This window comes from Suillus fuscotomentosus, assembly GCF_016647785.1.
Source record: "Suillus fuscotomentosus strain FC203 chromosome Unknown F5891scaffold_88, whole genome shotgun sequence".
Lineage (NCBI taxonomy): Eukaryota > Fungi > Basidiomycota > Agaricomycetes > Boletales > Suillaceae > Suillus > Suillus fuscotomentosus.
Window position 1 is genome coordinate 1 of NW_024539600.1, and position 18,122 is coordinate 18,122.

General features: G+C 45.4%; 5 protein-coding genes across 5 annotated transcripts; 1 reads left to right on the forward strand and 4 right to left on the reverse strand.

Moving 5' to 3' along the window:
* Positions 1-3,138: 3,138 nt before the first annotated feature.
* On the forward strand, positions 3,139-3,546 carry F5891DRAFT_1195798 (uncharacterized protein; the record flags this gene model as incomplete). Its single annotated transcript, XM_041368188.1, has 2 exons — positions 3,139-3,150; positions 3,196-3,546. The coding sequence occupies 2 exons, from the start codon at positions 3,139-3,141 to the stop codon at positions 3,544-3,546; spliced, it is 363 nt and encodes a 120-aa protein (XP_041219459.1).
* Positions 3,547-4,444: 898 nt separating this feature from the next.
* On the reverse strand, positions 4,445-7,644 carry F5891DRAFT_1256816 (uncharacterized protein; the record flags this gene model as incomplete). The annotated part of the gene is made up of 12 exons (XM_041370034.1): positions 4,445-4,544; positions 4,619-5,349; positions 5,408-5,427; positions 5,467-5,766; positions 5,834-6,030; positions 6,086-6,249; positions 6,470-6,955; positions 7,085-7,089; positions 7,150-7,181; positions 7,208-7,254; positions 7,308-7,520; positions 7,546-7,644. The coding sequence occupies 12 exons, from the start codon at positions 7,642-7,644 to the stop codon at positions 4,445-4,447; spliced, it is 2,394 nt and encodes a 797-aa protein (XP_041219460.1).
* Positions 7,645-14,565: 6,921 nt separating this feature from the next.
* Positions 14,566-16,051, reverse strand: F5891DRAFT_1195800 (uncharacterized protein; the record flags this gene model as incomplete). The annotated part of the gene is made up of 5 exons (XM_041368189.1): positions 14,566-14,909; positions 14,973-15,170; positions 15,226-15,640; positions 15,695-15,769; positions 15,839-16,051. 5 exons carry the CDS (start codon positions 16,049-16,051, stop codon positions 14,566-14,568), a joined length of 1,245 nt encoding a protein of 414 aa, XP_041219461.1.
* Positions 16,052-16,304: 253 nt separating this feature from the next.
* On the reverse strand, positions 16,305-17,390 carry F5891DRAFT_1195801 (uncharacterized protein; the record flags this gene model as incomplete). Its single annotated transcript, XM_041368190.1, has 3 exons — positions 16,305-16,985; positions 17,051-17,273; positions 17,350-17,390. The coding sequence occupies 3 exons, from the start codon at positions 17,388-17,390 to the stop codon at positions 16,305-16,307; spliced, it is 945 nt and encodes a 314-aa protein (XP_041219462.1).
* A 386-nt stretch (positions 17,391-17,776) lies between these two features.
* Positions 17,777-17,971, reverse strand: F5891DRAFT_919398 (uncharacterized protein; the record flags this gene model as incomplete). The annotated part of the gene is made up of 1 exon (XM_041373757.1): positions 17,777-17,971. A coding segment is annotated over one exon (195 nt), but the record flags the coding sequence as incomplete, so codon positions are not given.
* Positions 17,972-18,122: the final 151 nt, after the last annotated feature.

The following is an 18,122-nucleotide window of genomic DNA, read 5'->3' on the forward strand; positions in this document are numbered from 1 at the left end:
CTCAAATATCACGTGCTGAGGTCCGGGTGTTGGGACTAAGTACCCCGGCACTCAGGACTCCCATATGTCAAGTCCCGAGTTCCAATTATTGAATACCGAGGCTTGCATCCAAATTATTTAGTCCCACATATCACTTGGGAAATGCTCAAAATTGAGTATTGAGGTCCGGATCACAATTGGTACATGGTATTCATTTGTTGGAATGTATATAGGTCACAATGCTTGCTCTTTGTTTGATCTTTCACACGCTGTATGGACCATCCACACTAGCCCATCCACATGATGGAACATCAGCATAAATATGAACAGCATCCCTCATATACCATGCCCAAGCAATCCGATCCCCTTCCACATCATACACTCCATGTCTCACAATCTTTCCAGAAAACACAATCATACAGCCGAAATTGTACTTGAACTCCAGCTGAAGGTTTGGCATTGTCATCCGAGCATTAGAATAGTCCCCCACGGTGGTGAGAATGTCGAAGCATTCAGCAATGGACATGTGGTCTCGATGATGGGGGGTTTCCCGATTGGAAATGATGGAGAGGGTGTTAAACACGGATGCCCAGTACTGCAGGGCCTCCGGCATCTGTGGCAGATCCTTGCTTACTGCTATATTTCCAAGGTTTGACAAGGTTCTCAACCCTGCCCAGTACTGCTCAGGATGCATGACTCTGAGTGCCGTGGACGTGATGGCTGCTGGCCTTGCAATGGCTTTGAGGATATTCTCGCAGGAAGGTCCCTTCAATGATGCAGATACCTCCGGATCGGACACATTCTTTGGGATTGGTAAGTATGACTGCCGGAATCACCATCTCATCAGATCCTACCTCGTGTCCCTGTTGAAACCATGCCGGAGATAGATTGATGCATCCGGGAGTTGCTCCAACATCTTCCGAGCCCCGGTTGAACAACCTTTGATTAGTTCGCCAATTGCCATCAGCCCTTACACTTTTTTCGAGGCTTGGAGAGAGCAAATAGGTGGCCTCCCTGATTTCCTTCTGTAGGTTCCATTAATATTCGATATCCATCGAGTAACAATGTATATTACACACCTGGGTGGTGTCTGTCAGGGCGTCTAGGAGATACCATGCAATGATGGCACCGGATGCATCAAGAATTATTGCAGGTTCATCGACCAACCTTTTGCCTTCATGGCCAGGAGGACACCTCTCAAGCAACCTCGCCTCTTTATGTTCATTATGCCCGGTGTCCTTCGGGGAGATCAATTTGCTATATCTTGCAATATCCATCTGCATCTGAACTGTCATGCAGGAATTTGAATGATAAATAGAATTTTCTGAATCTGCAGGAAGACCCACTGGGATTTTTAGATGCCTTTATGAGTACATCAGCCAAGTGATCGCATGCCATCACCAGATCAGTGTCTAGGTTGGGGGAAGGTATGACTGGGCCTCCTCCAGTCTTCTCTGCCTTGAATTTCTGTTCAGTATATTCCCCTGCTTCATAAGTCACAGTCAGGGCCCAAGTGCGCCAGATGTTTATGCTATCAGGAGGGGAAGGGGAAGAACTGTTCATGCTGGATGTCCGGACTTTGGTGTTATAGGGGGTGGAGATAGAGAGGATCAGATAAGGGAGCCATGGATAATTTTGGCTGCTGTCAAAGATGTATTATTATCCATTGCTCAATGAAATACTACCTTATTGGAAGTGTGCTGGTCATCAGATATTCATTTGTCGACTCCCGGGTCCCGGTACTCGGAAGTCGGTACGGTTGACCCATATTTGGGTGGTCGGAATTTGGCGTCTCATAGGGCAACACAAGCTTCGTACTGCCATATCAGGAGATCACCTGCTGCTCCGGGAACTCGGTAACTGTGATTTATTACCTCCTCTGAGTAAGGTTGACTCGCTGGTCATCGGATATTCATTTGTCGACTCCCGGGTCCCGGAACTCGGAGGTCGGTACGGTTGACCCATATTTGGGTGGTCGGAATTTGGAGTCTCGTAGGGCAACACAAGCTTCGCACAGCCATGTCAGGAGATCACCTGCTGCTCCGGGAACTCGGTAACTTTGATTTATTACCTCCTCTGAGTACGGTTGACTCACATTTTGGTGGTCAGAACTTGGCTTCTCGTAGGGCAACACAAGCTTCGCACCGCGGATTCCACATTCTGCAAGACAACCTAAGCACCATCAGAGGCCATGTCAAGAGAGCACCTGCTGCTCTCTTCAGAAACATCTCAACTTCGGTTGGCCATTTAACATGGAAAGTATTAACTAAATTATGTGTTGAGTTCCGGGTCCCGGAACTCGGTACAGTTGACTCCAATTCTGGTGGTCGGAACTTGGCTTCTCATAGGGCAACACAAGCTTCGCACCCCGGATTCCACATTCTGCAAGACAACCTGTGCACCATCAAAAAGTATTAACCAACTTATGTGGTGAGTTCCGGGTCCCGGAACTCGGAACTCGGTACAGTTGACTCAAATTCTGGTGGCCGGAACTTGGTGTCTTGTTGGGCAACACAAGCTTCGCACTGCCATGTCAGGAGATCACCTGATGCTCCGGGAACTTGGTAACTTTGATTTATTACCTCCTCTGATTTGGTTGATGTACAACTACCTCAGCTCCATCATGTCTACAATTATGATACACATGGGCCCACCCATCTATATTGTATACCACCCTTGGCCCACCCATCTAATACAACATCCCATACAACACCCTCGGCCCACCGGTCTAATTAATATGCGTCTGGGCCCACCCGTATAGTACAATATTTTATAATACCCTCGGCCCACCCGTCTAATTTAATATGTGTCTGGGCCCACCCGTGAATGTGATAACAAGTACCTACCCATCTATCTCATACACATCTACCTTAATACACCCATCTGCATAATATCCAGCTACCTTGGCCCACCCATCTACCTAATATTCATTTACATCGGCCCACTCATCTACTCTATATATTCCCTGCATGGGCCCACCCGCCTCCATCGGGAATAATTTGCCTCCCGGCCCATACGTCATAGTCGAGAATATTTTTATCATGGGCCCATGGTCCGCTGGCCCGTATCATACGGGATATTATGCACGTCTGTTCCCTCGTATTATACGGAGATAGGTCACTGTAGTATGTGGATGTATGGCCCGCTCGCAAACCTGATATGGCAAGACTGGTATGTATCTTTCTTGTCATGAGCTCGCATCTCATTCTTTTTTAGTTATACGATGATCTATCAACTTGGTGGTCAGACCTCAAGAAGATAGTTGTTGCCATCACTTCTTCTGTATACACTCTCATCCCGCGTACTGATCTTTCCACTCAGGAGCACGTGAATTGGGTCGAAGCAGCTGCTGCAGACTTGCTGGATAAGTCTAAATATTTGCGTGACGGGAAGGATGAATTGGGGAAGACTAAAAATTTTGCTCACCCTGGACTTCGCAAAGCTGCCATTCTTTTCTTCTACGTAGGGTCTTATCACATCACTCATAGGCGACCAGACATCTTTTGCAAGCAGATACCACTCAATTGTTTAGCTCTCGTCGCTACAGTGGTATCATCTCAATATTAACACTACTGGGAATGTGCTGACACTTTTTTAGTTCAACTGTGTCTTTGATGGTCTCAAAAAAAAAATGGGAATGGGAAGACTTACCCCAATTTTTCATTGAAGGATTACCTGTGCATATACAACAGAATGTTGAGACTACTCGAAGACATTATGAACGACCCTTATCATGGCCCAAAATTGGTGCAGTGGCTTCGTGAGTGGGCGGAAGCAGGATGGTATGGATATGAGGCTTTGCATAGTATTCGACACTAACTAGTTTATCTAGGGCCAAGTTTTGCAAACTCAATGGCACTGACACATCCAAGCACATCCACCTGCAGATAGAGCTTGATTAGAAGGAGCTCCTTGTCTATCGGTCACTAATATTAGCTATCATCGGTTTTCTTTTTCATCATTTTATGTCTCTGACTGTCATGTGATTCATTTGGTTCAATATATGATCATTGTGCGCTATTATACAAGCTCCGCGTTATCTGTGAATGTCTGTACAGCAATATATGGTTATCATTGTGGGCTATTGTACAAAGCTCCGCATTTTTAAAGTTGTCTGTGAAAGTCTGTACAGTAACAATTGGAACTTTTTAAGGGTTTCTGGGAATTGCTAGAAGTATCTGTGAGTATGTGTACAGTGATTCACAAAGTAAGATGTTGCTGTAGCGAGCTGGCAAATAGGGACCAAGCTGTAGAACTGGGACGCTGTACAGAGCCTAGTGATTTACTGATGTAGAGAAGTAGGTGTGGTAATGTACAGTATCAACAGTCCTGGCATGTGGCCTTTGCAATATGAAGTGATTCGTGGTTATAGTACTTACAAGTTACGAGCGTTTGAGTGGGCGGCAGCAGTGGTATGGTTCCGAAGTGAGAGTCTCTGTCATTTGTTGTGACAGACACGCTCTCCTCATGCAGCCCATGCCTTGTTGATGGCTGCAAGCAGTGGGGTGTGTCCCTGCTCGGCTTCTGGGTAGGCTGCAAGGAAGAGGGCTTCATCTGACTGGTAACTGAAGGTGACGAGGAAGAAAGAACAAAAGAATGTGTGAGTGCTGACATGTGGATCGCAGCCGGAAGCACTCACTGGTTGATGAACTTGCACGCAACAATGGCCCTGTTCTGGTACTGCATTGCAAGCTTCCAGTTTGGGCCTTGGTACCACTCCTGCGGCCAGTCCTTGAGTGGTGTCTTCAACCCTCTGTTGGGGTCGCCAATGAGCCAGTGCGTGATGATGTCCCTCCAGGACTCGGCCTTCGGAGTCTTCAACCCGTTCGAATGGACAAGTGGCAGCCGTGGAATGACGAGACCGTTGCTTGGGAGTTGTTGAGTTGAGGCTGTGTGCGCAGCAGCAGATGGCAGTGGTCGAGTAGTTGGAGTGATGTGTGCATGGCCATGGCTCCTGCGGACAGATGACAGAGGACGGGAGTGTGTTGCTGGTGGACAGACATGCTGAGGAGTTGAAATCTGAGGAGACTCTGCACTGGATGCGGAGAGAAGGGTGAAGCGGGGATCTTCTTCAAGCTGTGTTGGAGGTAGGTGTCCAGCAGCCTTCAGGCAACTTGAAGTGGCCTGGACCATGCTGATGAGTGACCAAAGCGAGTCATTGACTGTACTGACATCAACTTGCAAACAATTGACATCTGCGGCCACAGATGCATGAACCATGCGCAGCTCCTCAGTGGATGCTGGCCTCATGAGTGCCTGCTCGCCTGCAAGGGAGGATTCAGCTTTGTGGGAGAAAGGAGTGAGGGCATCACTGTAGTCGGTCTCATAGGTGTGTAGTTCGTCGAGAAGGTAACAAATGAGCGTGTTTCGCTGGGAATAGAATGAACGAGTGAGAGTGAGAAAAAAGTAGATCATTGAAGGCACATACCTGTTCACCATCAGCCCATCCTCCCCACCATCAAACCATGGCAAGTGACCACCGCTGACCAACTGGTGCGAACATAAACCAATACTGGGCACCTCCATGGTGGAAGCAGTGAGTTGAAAAACAGCCTAGGATGCCAGCACCTGTCATTGCCTCGTCAATCCACTTTTTCACAGTGTCATGGGAGAGAGGCTGTCCAGGCTGCATGATGCCATTGGCACCCATCGAAGGGAAGATAAAGTTGTTTGGCCCGAGTGTGCGCCCGTAATGAAAAAACTCAAGCCATTTGATCCAGAGCAACATCCAGATGAAGCTGTTGCAGGAAGGCATGTCTGGGCGGGGAAATATCTTGTAGTGGTTGGCTGGTGTGAGGCACATAAACCACTACATCAGCAGGGTGTCACTTCATGCTAATCTGAATCAACTCACACCTAAGGTCTGCCTCACAGATGCCCTTATCGACCCTTTTCTGCCATCCTTTTTGGTTCAAGAGGAATATTTCGAAATAGGTGTTGCTGTCGCTGAGTGTCAGTGGCTCGTGTGCCAGATACTTTTTCATGACAGTGTCCAGCAGGATTGTGTCGAGCGAGATGTCTTTGTGCTGCAGTTTCACGAGTTCGAAGCACCTACCAAAATGGTAAGTCAGCGAGCGCACATCAATTTCAGCAGGCAGGACAATACCTGCTCCATAAGGTCCATATGCCAGCATCGAAAGTGACCTGTTCAAGATGGCGAGTGAGCTGGGTCCTTGTGTCGAGAGTCAGTTGGACCTGTGAAGGCAGTGTGCCGCTCATCACTAGCTGGATGGCCTGCAGTGCGATCTCCAGCAGGAATGCGGCCTCATGCTATTGGAGCATGTGATCCATGAAGTCTTTGGTCATTGCCATCGAGTGAGTTCGATCTCCGCCCTCTGCACTGGCCTTGTGCTTGACAGATGCCATCACATTGTAAACTTCCGCTGAGTTGGCTGGATTTCCCTCCCAGCGCTGTCTCACCTCATTGAAACTCCACTTTCCACGAAATGTGCCGCCATCCCTGGTACAAGTCAGTACTCCCAGTCTGTACCAGTCCTGCAGGGTGTTGCTCATGCTTGCTCCCAGAGCTTTTGAATGCTGTGCGGATACTTTCAACCATGTTCTTGCTGAGGTTTTTGTGGAACCCCTTCAGGGACATGAAGAGGGCTAGCACCTTGTCAGAGCATCGGTTTGGCATGCACCCGAACACATCTTTGAAGGCAGGATCTGCATACACATCGCTGTCTGGATTGTCTCTAACAAAAGAGGGCACTGACAGTGCCACCGGCTGTACCAAAGGATCTTTGGGCACTGAGCAGTCCCACTTGTCAGCGGAGCAGCTTGGTGCATCAAAATGGCTCGCGAGCCACTCGCATCCCCGGCGTACATGGTCAGCATAGCTGCTCCTGGTCTTGTTTGCTTGGAGGTGCATTTCAATTCCAAGTTCCTTGCATTTCTGGATGTCAGCCAAAGCTGACTTCAGGATAGCTGATTCTTTCCTCCGCCTTGGCTTCTTTTGAATGACATCCGATGCCACCTTTTTTGATCGTGCCATGTGGGAGGTAAAACACAAGACAGAGGTAATTGGTGTGACAGTTCCGAAATTTCAGAGGGTATGATGTCACTCCGTATTTTAAAATTCACTTGGCTCTCAATTTTGATTGACCTGCACTGTTGTAACACATAGTAGACTACACTAGTAAAGCATCACACTGAATTTCAACTACATACTGAGCACAAGAGTGAGTACTGTAGGATACCATCTGCAAAACCAAACACTAGCACATACAGAACCATGATGCTGCTGCCGCAACCCCAAGCTTTCTTGAAGTAGTCCTGCACTCGCACTGAGAGAAGCTGTTATGGATCTGATTCGTATGAAAACCTACCTTGACCATCGTGTTCTCAAACTCAAAGTTTCCAGCATTGGCAACCAATCCTTGGATATTTTCGAGACCTGGCCGGTGGACAAGCATGACAGAAATGCCCTGCCTGAACTGTGGCGAATCTGGGCGGAGGTCCAGTGCATGAACATTGTTCTGCTTGAGAGTGGTGGTCTGAAACCAGTGGACGAGCATGACAGAAATGCCCTTGAAGGAGTTCTGGGCGGAGGTCCAGTGCACAAACATTGTTCTGCTTGAGAACAGCAAGAGTGGCGGTCTGAAACTGGTGGACGAGCGTGACAGAAATGCCCTTGAAGGAGTTCTGGGCAGAGGTCCAGTGCATGAATGTTGTTCTGCTTGAGAACAGCAAGAGCGGCGGTCTGAAACTGGTGGACGAGTGTGACAGAAACACCCTTGAAGGAGTTCTTCAACTGGTAGAACTGTGGCGAATCTGGGTGGAAGTCCAGTGCATGAATGTCGTTCTGCTTGAGAACAGCAAGAGCGGCGGTCTGAAACTGGTGGACGAGTGTGACAGAAGCACCCTTGAAGAAGTTCTTTATTGCTGGACATCCCTCCAAGAATGGGACACTGGGTCCAGCCAATGGATTCCTGCTGAAGCGGTTGAAATGAATATTAGCATTAAAAAAATAGCCCCAAGTCAGATTCAAAAAGCAAGGGACTCAGAGTATGAGTACGTCACACACTGGACATCCGGATAACCTACAAAAGGCTTGTCCGGACATGCGCAACCTACTGAGTTGGTCACATATCACAGTGACCTATCTCCGTATAATACGGGGGAACGGACGTGCATAATATCCTGTATGATATGGGCCAGCGGACCATGGGCCCATGATAAAAATATCCTCGACTATGATGGATGGGCCAGGAGGCAAATTATTCCCGATGGAGGTGGGCCCATGCAGGGAATATATAGAGTAGATGAGTGGGCCAATGTACATGAATATTAGGTAGACGGGTGGGCCGAGGTAGTTGGATATTATGCAGATGGGTGTATTAAGGTAGATGTGTATGAGATAGATGGGTAGGTACTTGTTATCACATTCATGGGTGGGCCCAGACACATATTAAATTAGACGGGTGGGCCGAGGGTATTATAAAATATTGTATCAGATGGGTGGGCCCAGACACATATTAATTAGACGGGTGGGCTGAGGATGTTGTATTAGACAGGTGGGCCAAGAGTGGTATAAAATATAGATGGGTGGGCCCATGTGTATCATAATTGTAGACATGATGGAGCTGAGGTAGTTGTACATCAACCAAATCAGAGGAGGTAATAAATCAAAGTTACCAAGTTCCCGGAGCAGCAGGTGATCTCCTGACATGGCCTTTGATGGTGCTCAGATTGTCTTGCAAATTTTGGAATCTAGGGTGCGAAGCTTGTGTTGCCCTATGAGAAGCCAAGTTCCGATTACCAACCTTTGGTTCAACCATACTCAGAGGAGGTAATAAATTAAAGTTACTGAGTTCCCGGAGCAGCAGGTGATCTCCTGACATGGCCTTTGATGGTGCACAGGTTGTCTTGCAGAATTTGGAATCTGGGGTGTGAAGCTTGTGTTGCCCTATGAGACGCCAAGTTCCAACCACCCAAATTTGGGTCAACCATACTGACTTCCGAGTTCCGGGACCCAGGAGTCAACAAATGAATATCTGATAACCAGTACACTTCCAATCAGGTAGTATGTCATTGAGCAATGGATCATCCAAGGGGTCCCTTATCAGACTCGGTAGTCAATATAGGCAAATGATAATGAAAACATGAAAGTTGTTATTGTGCTATTTTTCAAACCCAAGACCCGAAAATATGTATGCAACATGTCCATTTTTCACTTGTTGCACAAATCACTGAGTTTTGAGTGCTGAAACCTGAAACTCAAAACCTGGCATGCAACATGTTGATTTTTCATTTATATTACACAGATCATCAAGTTCTGAGTGCCGAGGGCCAAAACACAAACCTTGAGACCCGAAAAAATGTATGCAACATTTCCATTTTTCACTTGTTGCACAAATCACTGAGTTTTGAGTGCCGAAACCCAAAACTCAAAACCCGGTGTGCAACATGTTGATTTTTCATTTACATTACACAAATCATCGAGTTCCGAGTGCCGAGGGCCAAACCCCGAACCCCAAAAATATGTGCACAACATGTCCATTTTTTACTTGTTGCACAAATCACCGAGTTTTGAGTGCCGAAACCCGAAACTCAAAACCAGGTGTGCAGCATGTCCATTGTTCAATTATATTACACAAGTCATCGAGTTCCGAGGGCTGAGGGCTGAAACCCAAACCCTGAAAATATGTGCACAACATGTCCATTTTTCACTCACTGCACAAATCACTGAGTTTTGAGTGCTGAAACCCAAAACTTGAAACCCAGCATGCAACATGTTTATTTTTCATTTACATTACACAAATCATTGAGTTCCGAGTGCTTTAGGTCATGTCCATTTTTCACTCATTGCACAAATCACCAAGTGTCAAGTGTCGAAACCTGAAACCCGGTACTTCAAATGGACATGAATTGTATTTGTATGTATTATCCATTGGTGTAGGGCTCAAATAACTTGGGAATTGTATTTGTCAGTACTCAGTACTCAGTGCTTGGTACTTGGTACTTGGTACTCTGTGATTGGTACTCTGTGATTGGTGATTGGTGGTCAGTGGTCGGTACTCGAGACTCAGGTAGTCAATATAGGCAAATGATAATGAAAAATGACAGTTGTAGTCCATGTCAAGGTGAGTGTCTTGGTAGTCTTTCCTTGTCATCCGGCAAAACATCAGCAATAATGAAAAAATGAAAGTTGTTATTATGCTTAACTTCTTTACCAAAGGTTGTAGTCCGAGTCTAGGGGAGTGTATTGGTAGTCTTTTCTTGTCCATCAGTTATCATTTGACTGAGATATAAGCTAAAGAAATCTGAAACATTGGCGATAATGAAAAATGAAAGTTATTTGTAATGATATTTTCGACCTGAATCATATATAAATGTGACTTTGTATAAAAGATGTCTATTGTCACTCTCCACACATACATATGTCATTTTGCCTATCATTACATCAATCCTTCATGAATCTTTCTAAGCTTTTAAGCTATTATAATGGATGTATATGGGTGTTATTCCAGGTCTCTGATCACATCACAGGCTTGTTATGTTGTATATCTCGACATAATGTGCAAGTCTCACTATTAATATTCATTCTTTTATCTTTAGACTCACTTACTGCACACATGTATTTCATTTGTCATTATTGATGTTTTGGATTTCTTTAGCTTATATCTTGGTCACATGGTAACCAATGGACGAGAAAAGACTACAAAGAAACTCACCTAGACTCGGACTACAACCTTCATTAAGCTGACTACTGATTCCTGGATACCGAGTATCACAACCAAATACTGAGTACCAATTACCATGTGCCGAGTACTGCATAATGAGTAACAAGATAACCAATTGACAAGAAAAGACTACCACTACACTCACCTGGACTTGGACTACAACCTTCGGTAAGGAAGTTAAGTGTAATAACAACTTTCATTTTTCATTATCATTTGCCTATATTGACTACCAACCACCAACCACCAACCACCAACCACCAACCACCAACCACCAACTACTGAGTACCAAGTACCGAGCACTGACAAATACAATTCCCAAGTTATTTGAACCCTACACCAATGGATAATACATACAAATATAGAATTCATGTCCATTTGAAGTACCGGGTTTCGGCACTCGGCACTTGGTAATTTGTGCAATGAGTAGATGGGCATGTGGCATACATGTTTTTGGGCTTCGGGTTTCAGGATTTGGCCCTCAGCACTCAATGATCTGTGTAATGTAAATGAACAATGAACATGTTGCACACCTGGTTTTGAGTTTCAGGTTTCGGCACTTGAAACTCGGTGATCAGTGCAACAAGTGAAAAATGGAAATGTTGCATACATATTTTCAGGTCTTGGGCTTTCCGGTGAAATTGTGGTCCCGGATGAACCAGGCAACCTCCTGCCAGAATATGATTCTTCTGATGAGGAGATGGAGGTTGAGGTGAAGGTTGATCGTCCTGGTGAGAAGGTTGAAATGGCTACATAATTGCTCAGTGATAGATGTACATAAATCTTCTTCAATGCATGTTACCTATGCCACAATTGAATGATTCAATCATTGAGTTCCAATATCCAGAACTAGAAACTGTAGATTGAGGTAGATATTACCCAAAACCCGAACACCCTAACACCCGAATGTCAAATTTTCACAGTGCCGAACCCCGAGTGCCAGGTGCTGGGTGCCGAGTCCCAAAACCCAGAACTCAGGACTTGACATTTGAAATGAAACACATTTTTCAGACATGTTTGAATCTGCCTACATATATCCATAAACATTTTACTAACCCCTGAACCCTGACAAATATCTTTGTCCAGTCCCACATATCGAGTCCTGAGTTCCGGGACCCCCGAACCCCAAAACCCAAAACCCAGCAGTCCACAATTTCAGGGTTTGGGGGTTGGTAAAATGTGTATGGATATATGGAAGGTTGATTTAAACATTTTTGAAAGATGTTGCATATGAAATGTCAAGTCCCGAGTTTCGATTTCTGGGTTTCGGGAGTGCTGAGTCCCGAAACACGGAGTGCCAAAGCCTGGAGTCCCGAAACCCGGAATTCAAAACTCAGCACTTGACATTTGATGAGACATCTTTCAAAAATGTTTAAATCAACCTTTCATATATCCATACACATTTTACCAACTCCTGAACCCCTAAATTGTGGACTGCCGGGTTTTGGGGTTTGGGGGTCCGGAACTCGGAACTCGGTATGTAGAACAAAATATATTTCAAACATGGGTAAGTCAATGTGTTTGTCAAGAAACTCAATTGTAAATCAAATTTTATTGATCTCCCCAAATTTCCACAAGTTCAGAGTTCCGGACCCTGAAACCTGAGACCCGGCAGTCTGGGGGTCCAGAACTCAGAACTCGGTATGTAGAACAAAATATATTTCAAACATGGGTAAGTCAATGTGTTTGTCAATAAACTCGATTGTAAATCAAATTTTATTGATCTCCCCAAATTTCCACAAGTTCCGAGTTCCGGGACCCCCGAACCCCGAGACCTGGCAGTCTCGGGATTTGGGATTTGGGGGTTGGTACATCTCAGTTTGGGGTTTGGCACTGAAAATTTGACATATATATTTTTGTGAGTGTTGTGCTTCTGGTGTCCATGCTTATAAATAGGATATGTTGCACACCAGGGTTCAGGTGTGGGGTTTTTCCACTTCAGTCCTCGATTATTGGTCAATGCCACACATGGTCAATTCATGTTTTTGTGCTTAGGGGTTTAGATTTGGTGGTCGATGGTAGGTATATGCACTCATAGTGTACATGTATCCTACGTGTTTGATTCGCTGGTGGCTACATCAGCTGTATGTCTTGATGGAACATATCTAGGCTCACCCATATATGTACCCATCTATGTACAATTCCCCCACATCAGCCCACCCATCTATGCATTATCCCCCACCTCGGCCCACCCGTCTATGTAATACATCCTATGTTGGCCCACCCGTCTATATAATACATCCTATGTCAGCCCACCTGTCTATATAATTATACCCCACCTCGGCCCACCTGTCTATGTAATAAATATTTTATCGCACCCTCGGCCCACCCGTCTATTTGATATCCCTTTCGTTGGCCCACCCATATATGTAATACTTTTCACATCAGCCCACCCGTCTATGTAATATTCCCCTACCTCGGCCCACCCATATATGTAATACACCCCCGTCGGCCCGCCCATCTATATAACAATATTTGCCTTACATCTCTCTTCAGCCCAGCTGTCTATAATATCCTACTCTACATATTACCCAGATGGGCCCACCCATCTCCATGAATGATCATATTCCCCCGGCCCATCCATCAACATCAAGGATATATATATCATTGGCATACATGGGCCCACCCATCTCCATCGGAAATAATATGTGTCCTGGCCCATCCGTCATCATCAAGAATATACACAACATGGGCCCATGATCCGCTGGCCCGTCTCATACAGGATATTATGGAGGTCGGGTGGCCCGTATAATATGGAATTTGTCACTGAAGGGGCTCAGTTGGTTCACCTACAGAAGGCTGGCCAGCTTGGGAAGAGATGATGGAATGTTCCAAGTAGAACTTGAAGGAGGAACAAGTAAACAAAGACTTACATGAAAGACGACTCTGGCAATGATCCAAGGCAGCATCATCATATGATGAATAGTAGTAGTGTTTCTAGATGAGAATGTCAGTCAAAGGTATGCTGAAAAGTTTGATTGTACCTTCTAATCACACAAAACCGCAGTGTTACAGTAGCACACCATGCGGGGGGGGGGCAACATTAACGACCGTCGAGATTTGGACCATTGTAGAAACAACAATACTGTGAGGAGCAAATGATGCTCCTGACTGTATCTAAAAATGTTGTAAGGTCATGCGTTGCCTAGTCTGCATTACTTGAGGAGACAAATGCATTTGACCCTAAAGGGGAAGCGAGTGCAGCGAAGATCTAGAGGTATGCACTGTAATGCGGAGCTGAAGCACTACCAAGTAGGTATGTAGAGATATATATAAGTAAGGGTCCATGATAAAAATAAGGTGGAATAATATACAATGAGAGAAACGGAAATATACGCACTAGAGAACTTGGAGGACAGTGGATGGATAAATCTGGATGGCTGGCACTATAGGGCGCTCAAGCGCGGGAAAGCGCGCGCATATACATTGCGAAGTGCGGGAAGTGTGCGCGGGAAAGCTGCGCCTCATATAGAGATAGCTGCGGGTAGTGCACAGAGTGACACTACAAGTTTGTGCTATGTACTCCCTAGTGAAAACTATGCTGCTGAATCTGCACAAATATTATTGTGCCCCCCCAAAATAAAAAGTGTGCCCCCCCAAAATTGAATTTGTGTGACACCCCGAAAAAGGAAATTGTGTCGCCCCGAAAACTATTGTGTGTCGCCCCGAAATTAAAATTGTGATACCAATATTTGACAGAGTGTATTTTATCATCGTCATGCTCATTTCCACCCAGGCTTACACGAAACAAGTCAATTAAAAGCATTGTAGTAAGAGATAGTTACTATGTACAAGTACCAGAATATAAACAGATATAATAAAGTCAGTGTAAAAGGATTATAATCAGTGCTGTCAATCGGTGATGGGTATATTTCAAGTTGAACGATATAGGTGCCAAAAAAATCTAGAAATTGAAAAGACGATTCCCTTCCCATGGGTTGTCAATGCTGGTATCGAGAACAAAAGACCCAGAGGCCTGCAAGGTTGGGGGGTTATCAAGACTGGGATCAATAACAAAAGATACAGAGGCCTGCAGTGGAGATGATGAGACAGGCTCCAAAGGGGTGAGGTCAGCCTCCACAGGTGCCTCTGGCTCAGCAACAACATCATGATTATCTAAACTGAAAGAACCAAAAAAGTCACCAGTGTATTCGTCATCACTTGCAGTCAAGTCAACTATAGTGGCCGACTCGGATATGGTTTCAGAGTCCGATGCAGGCATAATCTCGTCATCAGTTTCTGTTGATACTGATCACAAAAGTTTAATATGAGCCTCACTCGCAATCAACAGAAAAAAACAATAAACCATACCTCGATGAGATTTGGTCTTGCGAGGGGGCTGTGATAAGCTCGACTCAGATGAGGTGGAGCTGTCTTCTGAGTCACTGGATATACTCTCAGACTCGGTACGACCATGGTATGCTGAGCTAGATGAAAGAGTGGCCTTCTCCTTCCCTTTTGATTTCGCCCACCCTTGCAACACTGACAGTGGGATGCTTTGACGAGTGACTAAGAAGGCAGGAATTGGCATAGTCTGTTTGAAGCGAACAAACTGAGGACTGACCTAGAATAACCACATTTTCACGAAATCCACCTCTCGAATTCATCCTTGCATTTCGTGCCACCGATGACCCATCAGGGAATTGGATACCAGGAGGAATTACGATCCTACGCTTCTCTTTGACACAAAGATAGTATTGGGGCAGATACTGAAAGATCTCGTCTTGGTCCTCCTCATAATCTAGATTCGTCAACTTTGGCAAGGCATCAAGATAAAGGAAGAGCCGAGGGAAAAATTTGCGAAGCTCTAGGTCAAAGAGCTCAAAAGACCAGTTCTTGCTGATGATGATACCATCGACATAATCTGTGATCGCTAGTCTCATGACCTCAAGAGTCTGGACCTCCACCAAAGTTGGTGCTTGGGGATTGCGAAGAACAGGTGTCAGAAGTGGGATGTACGAATGTGAGGTCTTCTTAGACTAAAAAGCAGTCAGCAATCCCAGCCAATCACAGTTATGATATCGACAGCTCACCTGTTTTGTTCCACAGGGAATGAAAATTATTTCGCCAGCTTTAAAGTGGAAGTTAGGAAGGCGAGCTGGCTTTGACTAATAAACAAACATTCCAACAGTCACTTGCCTGAGCAACAACTTGTTTTAAAACATGCTGACACTTACTTTAGAGACCATCTGAGCCTTTGGCCTGCTGTGAGATTGAGAAGCAGACTTTAAGCCTTGATTAGCCTCGCTATTGGCCTTTTGATAGGCAGTTGATGATCCAGCTGAATTACCGAGCAATTCCTGCAAGATGGAATTAACTGCTAGTGTCGAGGTTGACTTTCTAGCATCGTCCATTTGGCTGCTGGCCTGTCGTTTGCGCTTGGGAGCCATATGAAAAATTAAGAAGGTAGCAGAAAGATAAAGGAGTGATTGGTGACAGAAGAGACAGTAGTAATTTTTAAGTGGGCTGTAGATTGTTGTAGTATGACACTGCTCAGTCGTAGTTGAATTCAACCACATTATTCATCACATGATCTGTGGCTGTACATGCTGTATAATTGCATGGACACTTCAAACTTAATATTGTCGACTTTAAGCCAGTCTGCTTGCTTGTATATTGAGAGTCTAGGCACTATAATCGTAGTTAGCTATCAGAGCCATTGTGATGCCCAACACTATCGGTATTACTATCTGTGTCACTACTAGATCCAACATCGGTATTGGCAAGCTCCAAAAGCCTGAACATGACATCGAGTGCTTGACACCATTTTATTGCCCTAGGTCGCCAAATAAAATCAGGCAAGGGGATTCGTAATTCCTTGGTCCCCTGCCATCCTGATCGGATTATTTCATGTGAGGGATACTCATCACCATCCCATTCATGTGGAAGAACACCAAATCCTTCTGGGATGTGTCCTGCCTCTCGTACTTGAGTAAAAGCTTGATGAAAGGTGTTGTGAAGAGTAGCAGAGTTGAATGGACTGGCATGCTTTGGAACACAAACAGGCTTATGGTGGAAATGAGCATCATGATCAGCAGCAATGAGCTGGGGAAGCTCTTGTAGATCTTCTGTTTTGCCACCTGGGTCCTTGAAATCATCGATGTCTTCCCACTCCTCCTCTGATTCTTCATCATCTGATTCTCCATCAGTAGATCCAGAAGCCGAGTATACCTCATCTGAGGGGTGACCTGCTCCAGTCTGATGGGGTGCACGATGCATAGGCTTGCCTGCAGTTCCATAGTACTGTCTGATGATGTCAGGATGGATTCCTTCACAATCATTGGCATATAGCCCATGTTCGAGCTGGCCCATAAGCCTCATATCCTAATGACCACAAAAGAAAAACTTTTCTATTAAGCTGATCATGTTTAAGATATTGGACGACATACATTTGGGCTCTGATCATGTCCCTCTCCTGAGATAGGGTGTGCATTCCATTCAGCTTGAAATGAGCGACAGTCAGACTCAATCTCCCCGAGGAAAAGCTCGTGTAATAGCCAAAGATGCTGAGCATTGGACACATCTAGGTCATGAAGCCTCTCAAGTCGATAGAAAAATGCACGCCACATGCGAGCAAATTGGGTGCCGACTTCAACCCAGGACCGTTCAATCCTGCTGTTGTGAGTCGATCTAATGAGGGGCAGATTTTAACTCAACCAATGTAAGCAATGAAATTGTGTTTACTTACGATCCCCACATAAAGCTCGCATGGTTGGGCCCTCTAGTCATGATCATATAAACCGAGACCTTTTTGTTTTCCCCACCTCTATCTCCTCATATTCTTGAAGGTGTGCCATAGATAGCGACAGCATTCAAAAACACCCTAAGCACTGTGGATGCACTATTGCTTGTGCTGGGATGAATGGCAACTATCTGAAAGTCAATGAAGATCAGATGTAGGCAGCTAGTGGAGAATAATAGCCTACTGTGCGGCAATATCCATCAATGATACCATGAATTACGATGCCCCAACGAATTAGCTTATGGTGCCCATCCATGTGCCACAGAGCATTTGGTCGTGAAACCTTGTACTGCCGCCGTTGAATCATAGTGCGTTGGCGGAGGACAGTTCCCAGGGGATCGACACGGTGGATAGAGGAAATAACCCGTTGTTGCTGTATCCACAAGCCCAACTGTCGCAAATGGCCAGTAAGATAGCGAACCCCAGAATTTGGCTTCATCTGACGAAATTCTCGAACAGCTTGATCCAGGTCTGCATCTGAGATCAGGCTATACTTATAGCTAACATTGTTCTGCTTCAAGTAGGAGCGCAAGGTATTACGATGGATGCCCATGACCTGTGCTAGCTTGGTTTGTTGTAGATGACGACCAGGAGAGGCAAATTCATGCAACAACTGGACATTTGGCACCTTATGAGGTCTCCCTGGTTTGCCAGTGTGTGCGACAGTGATTGGCTGTGGGACTGAAATATTTGATGTTTCACTAGCAATAGTCTAGATA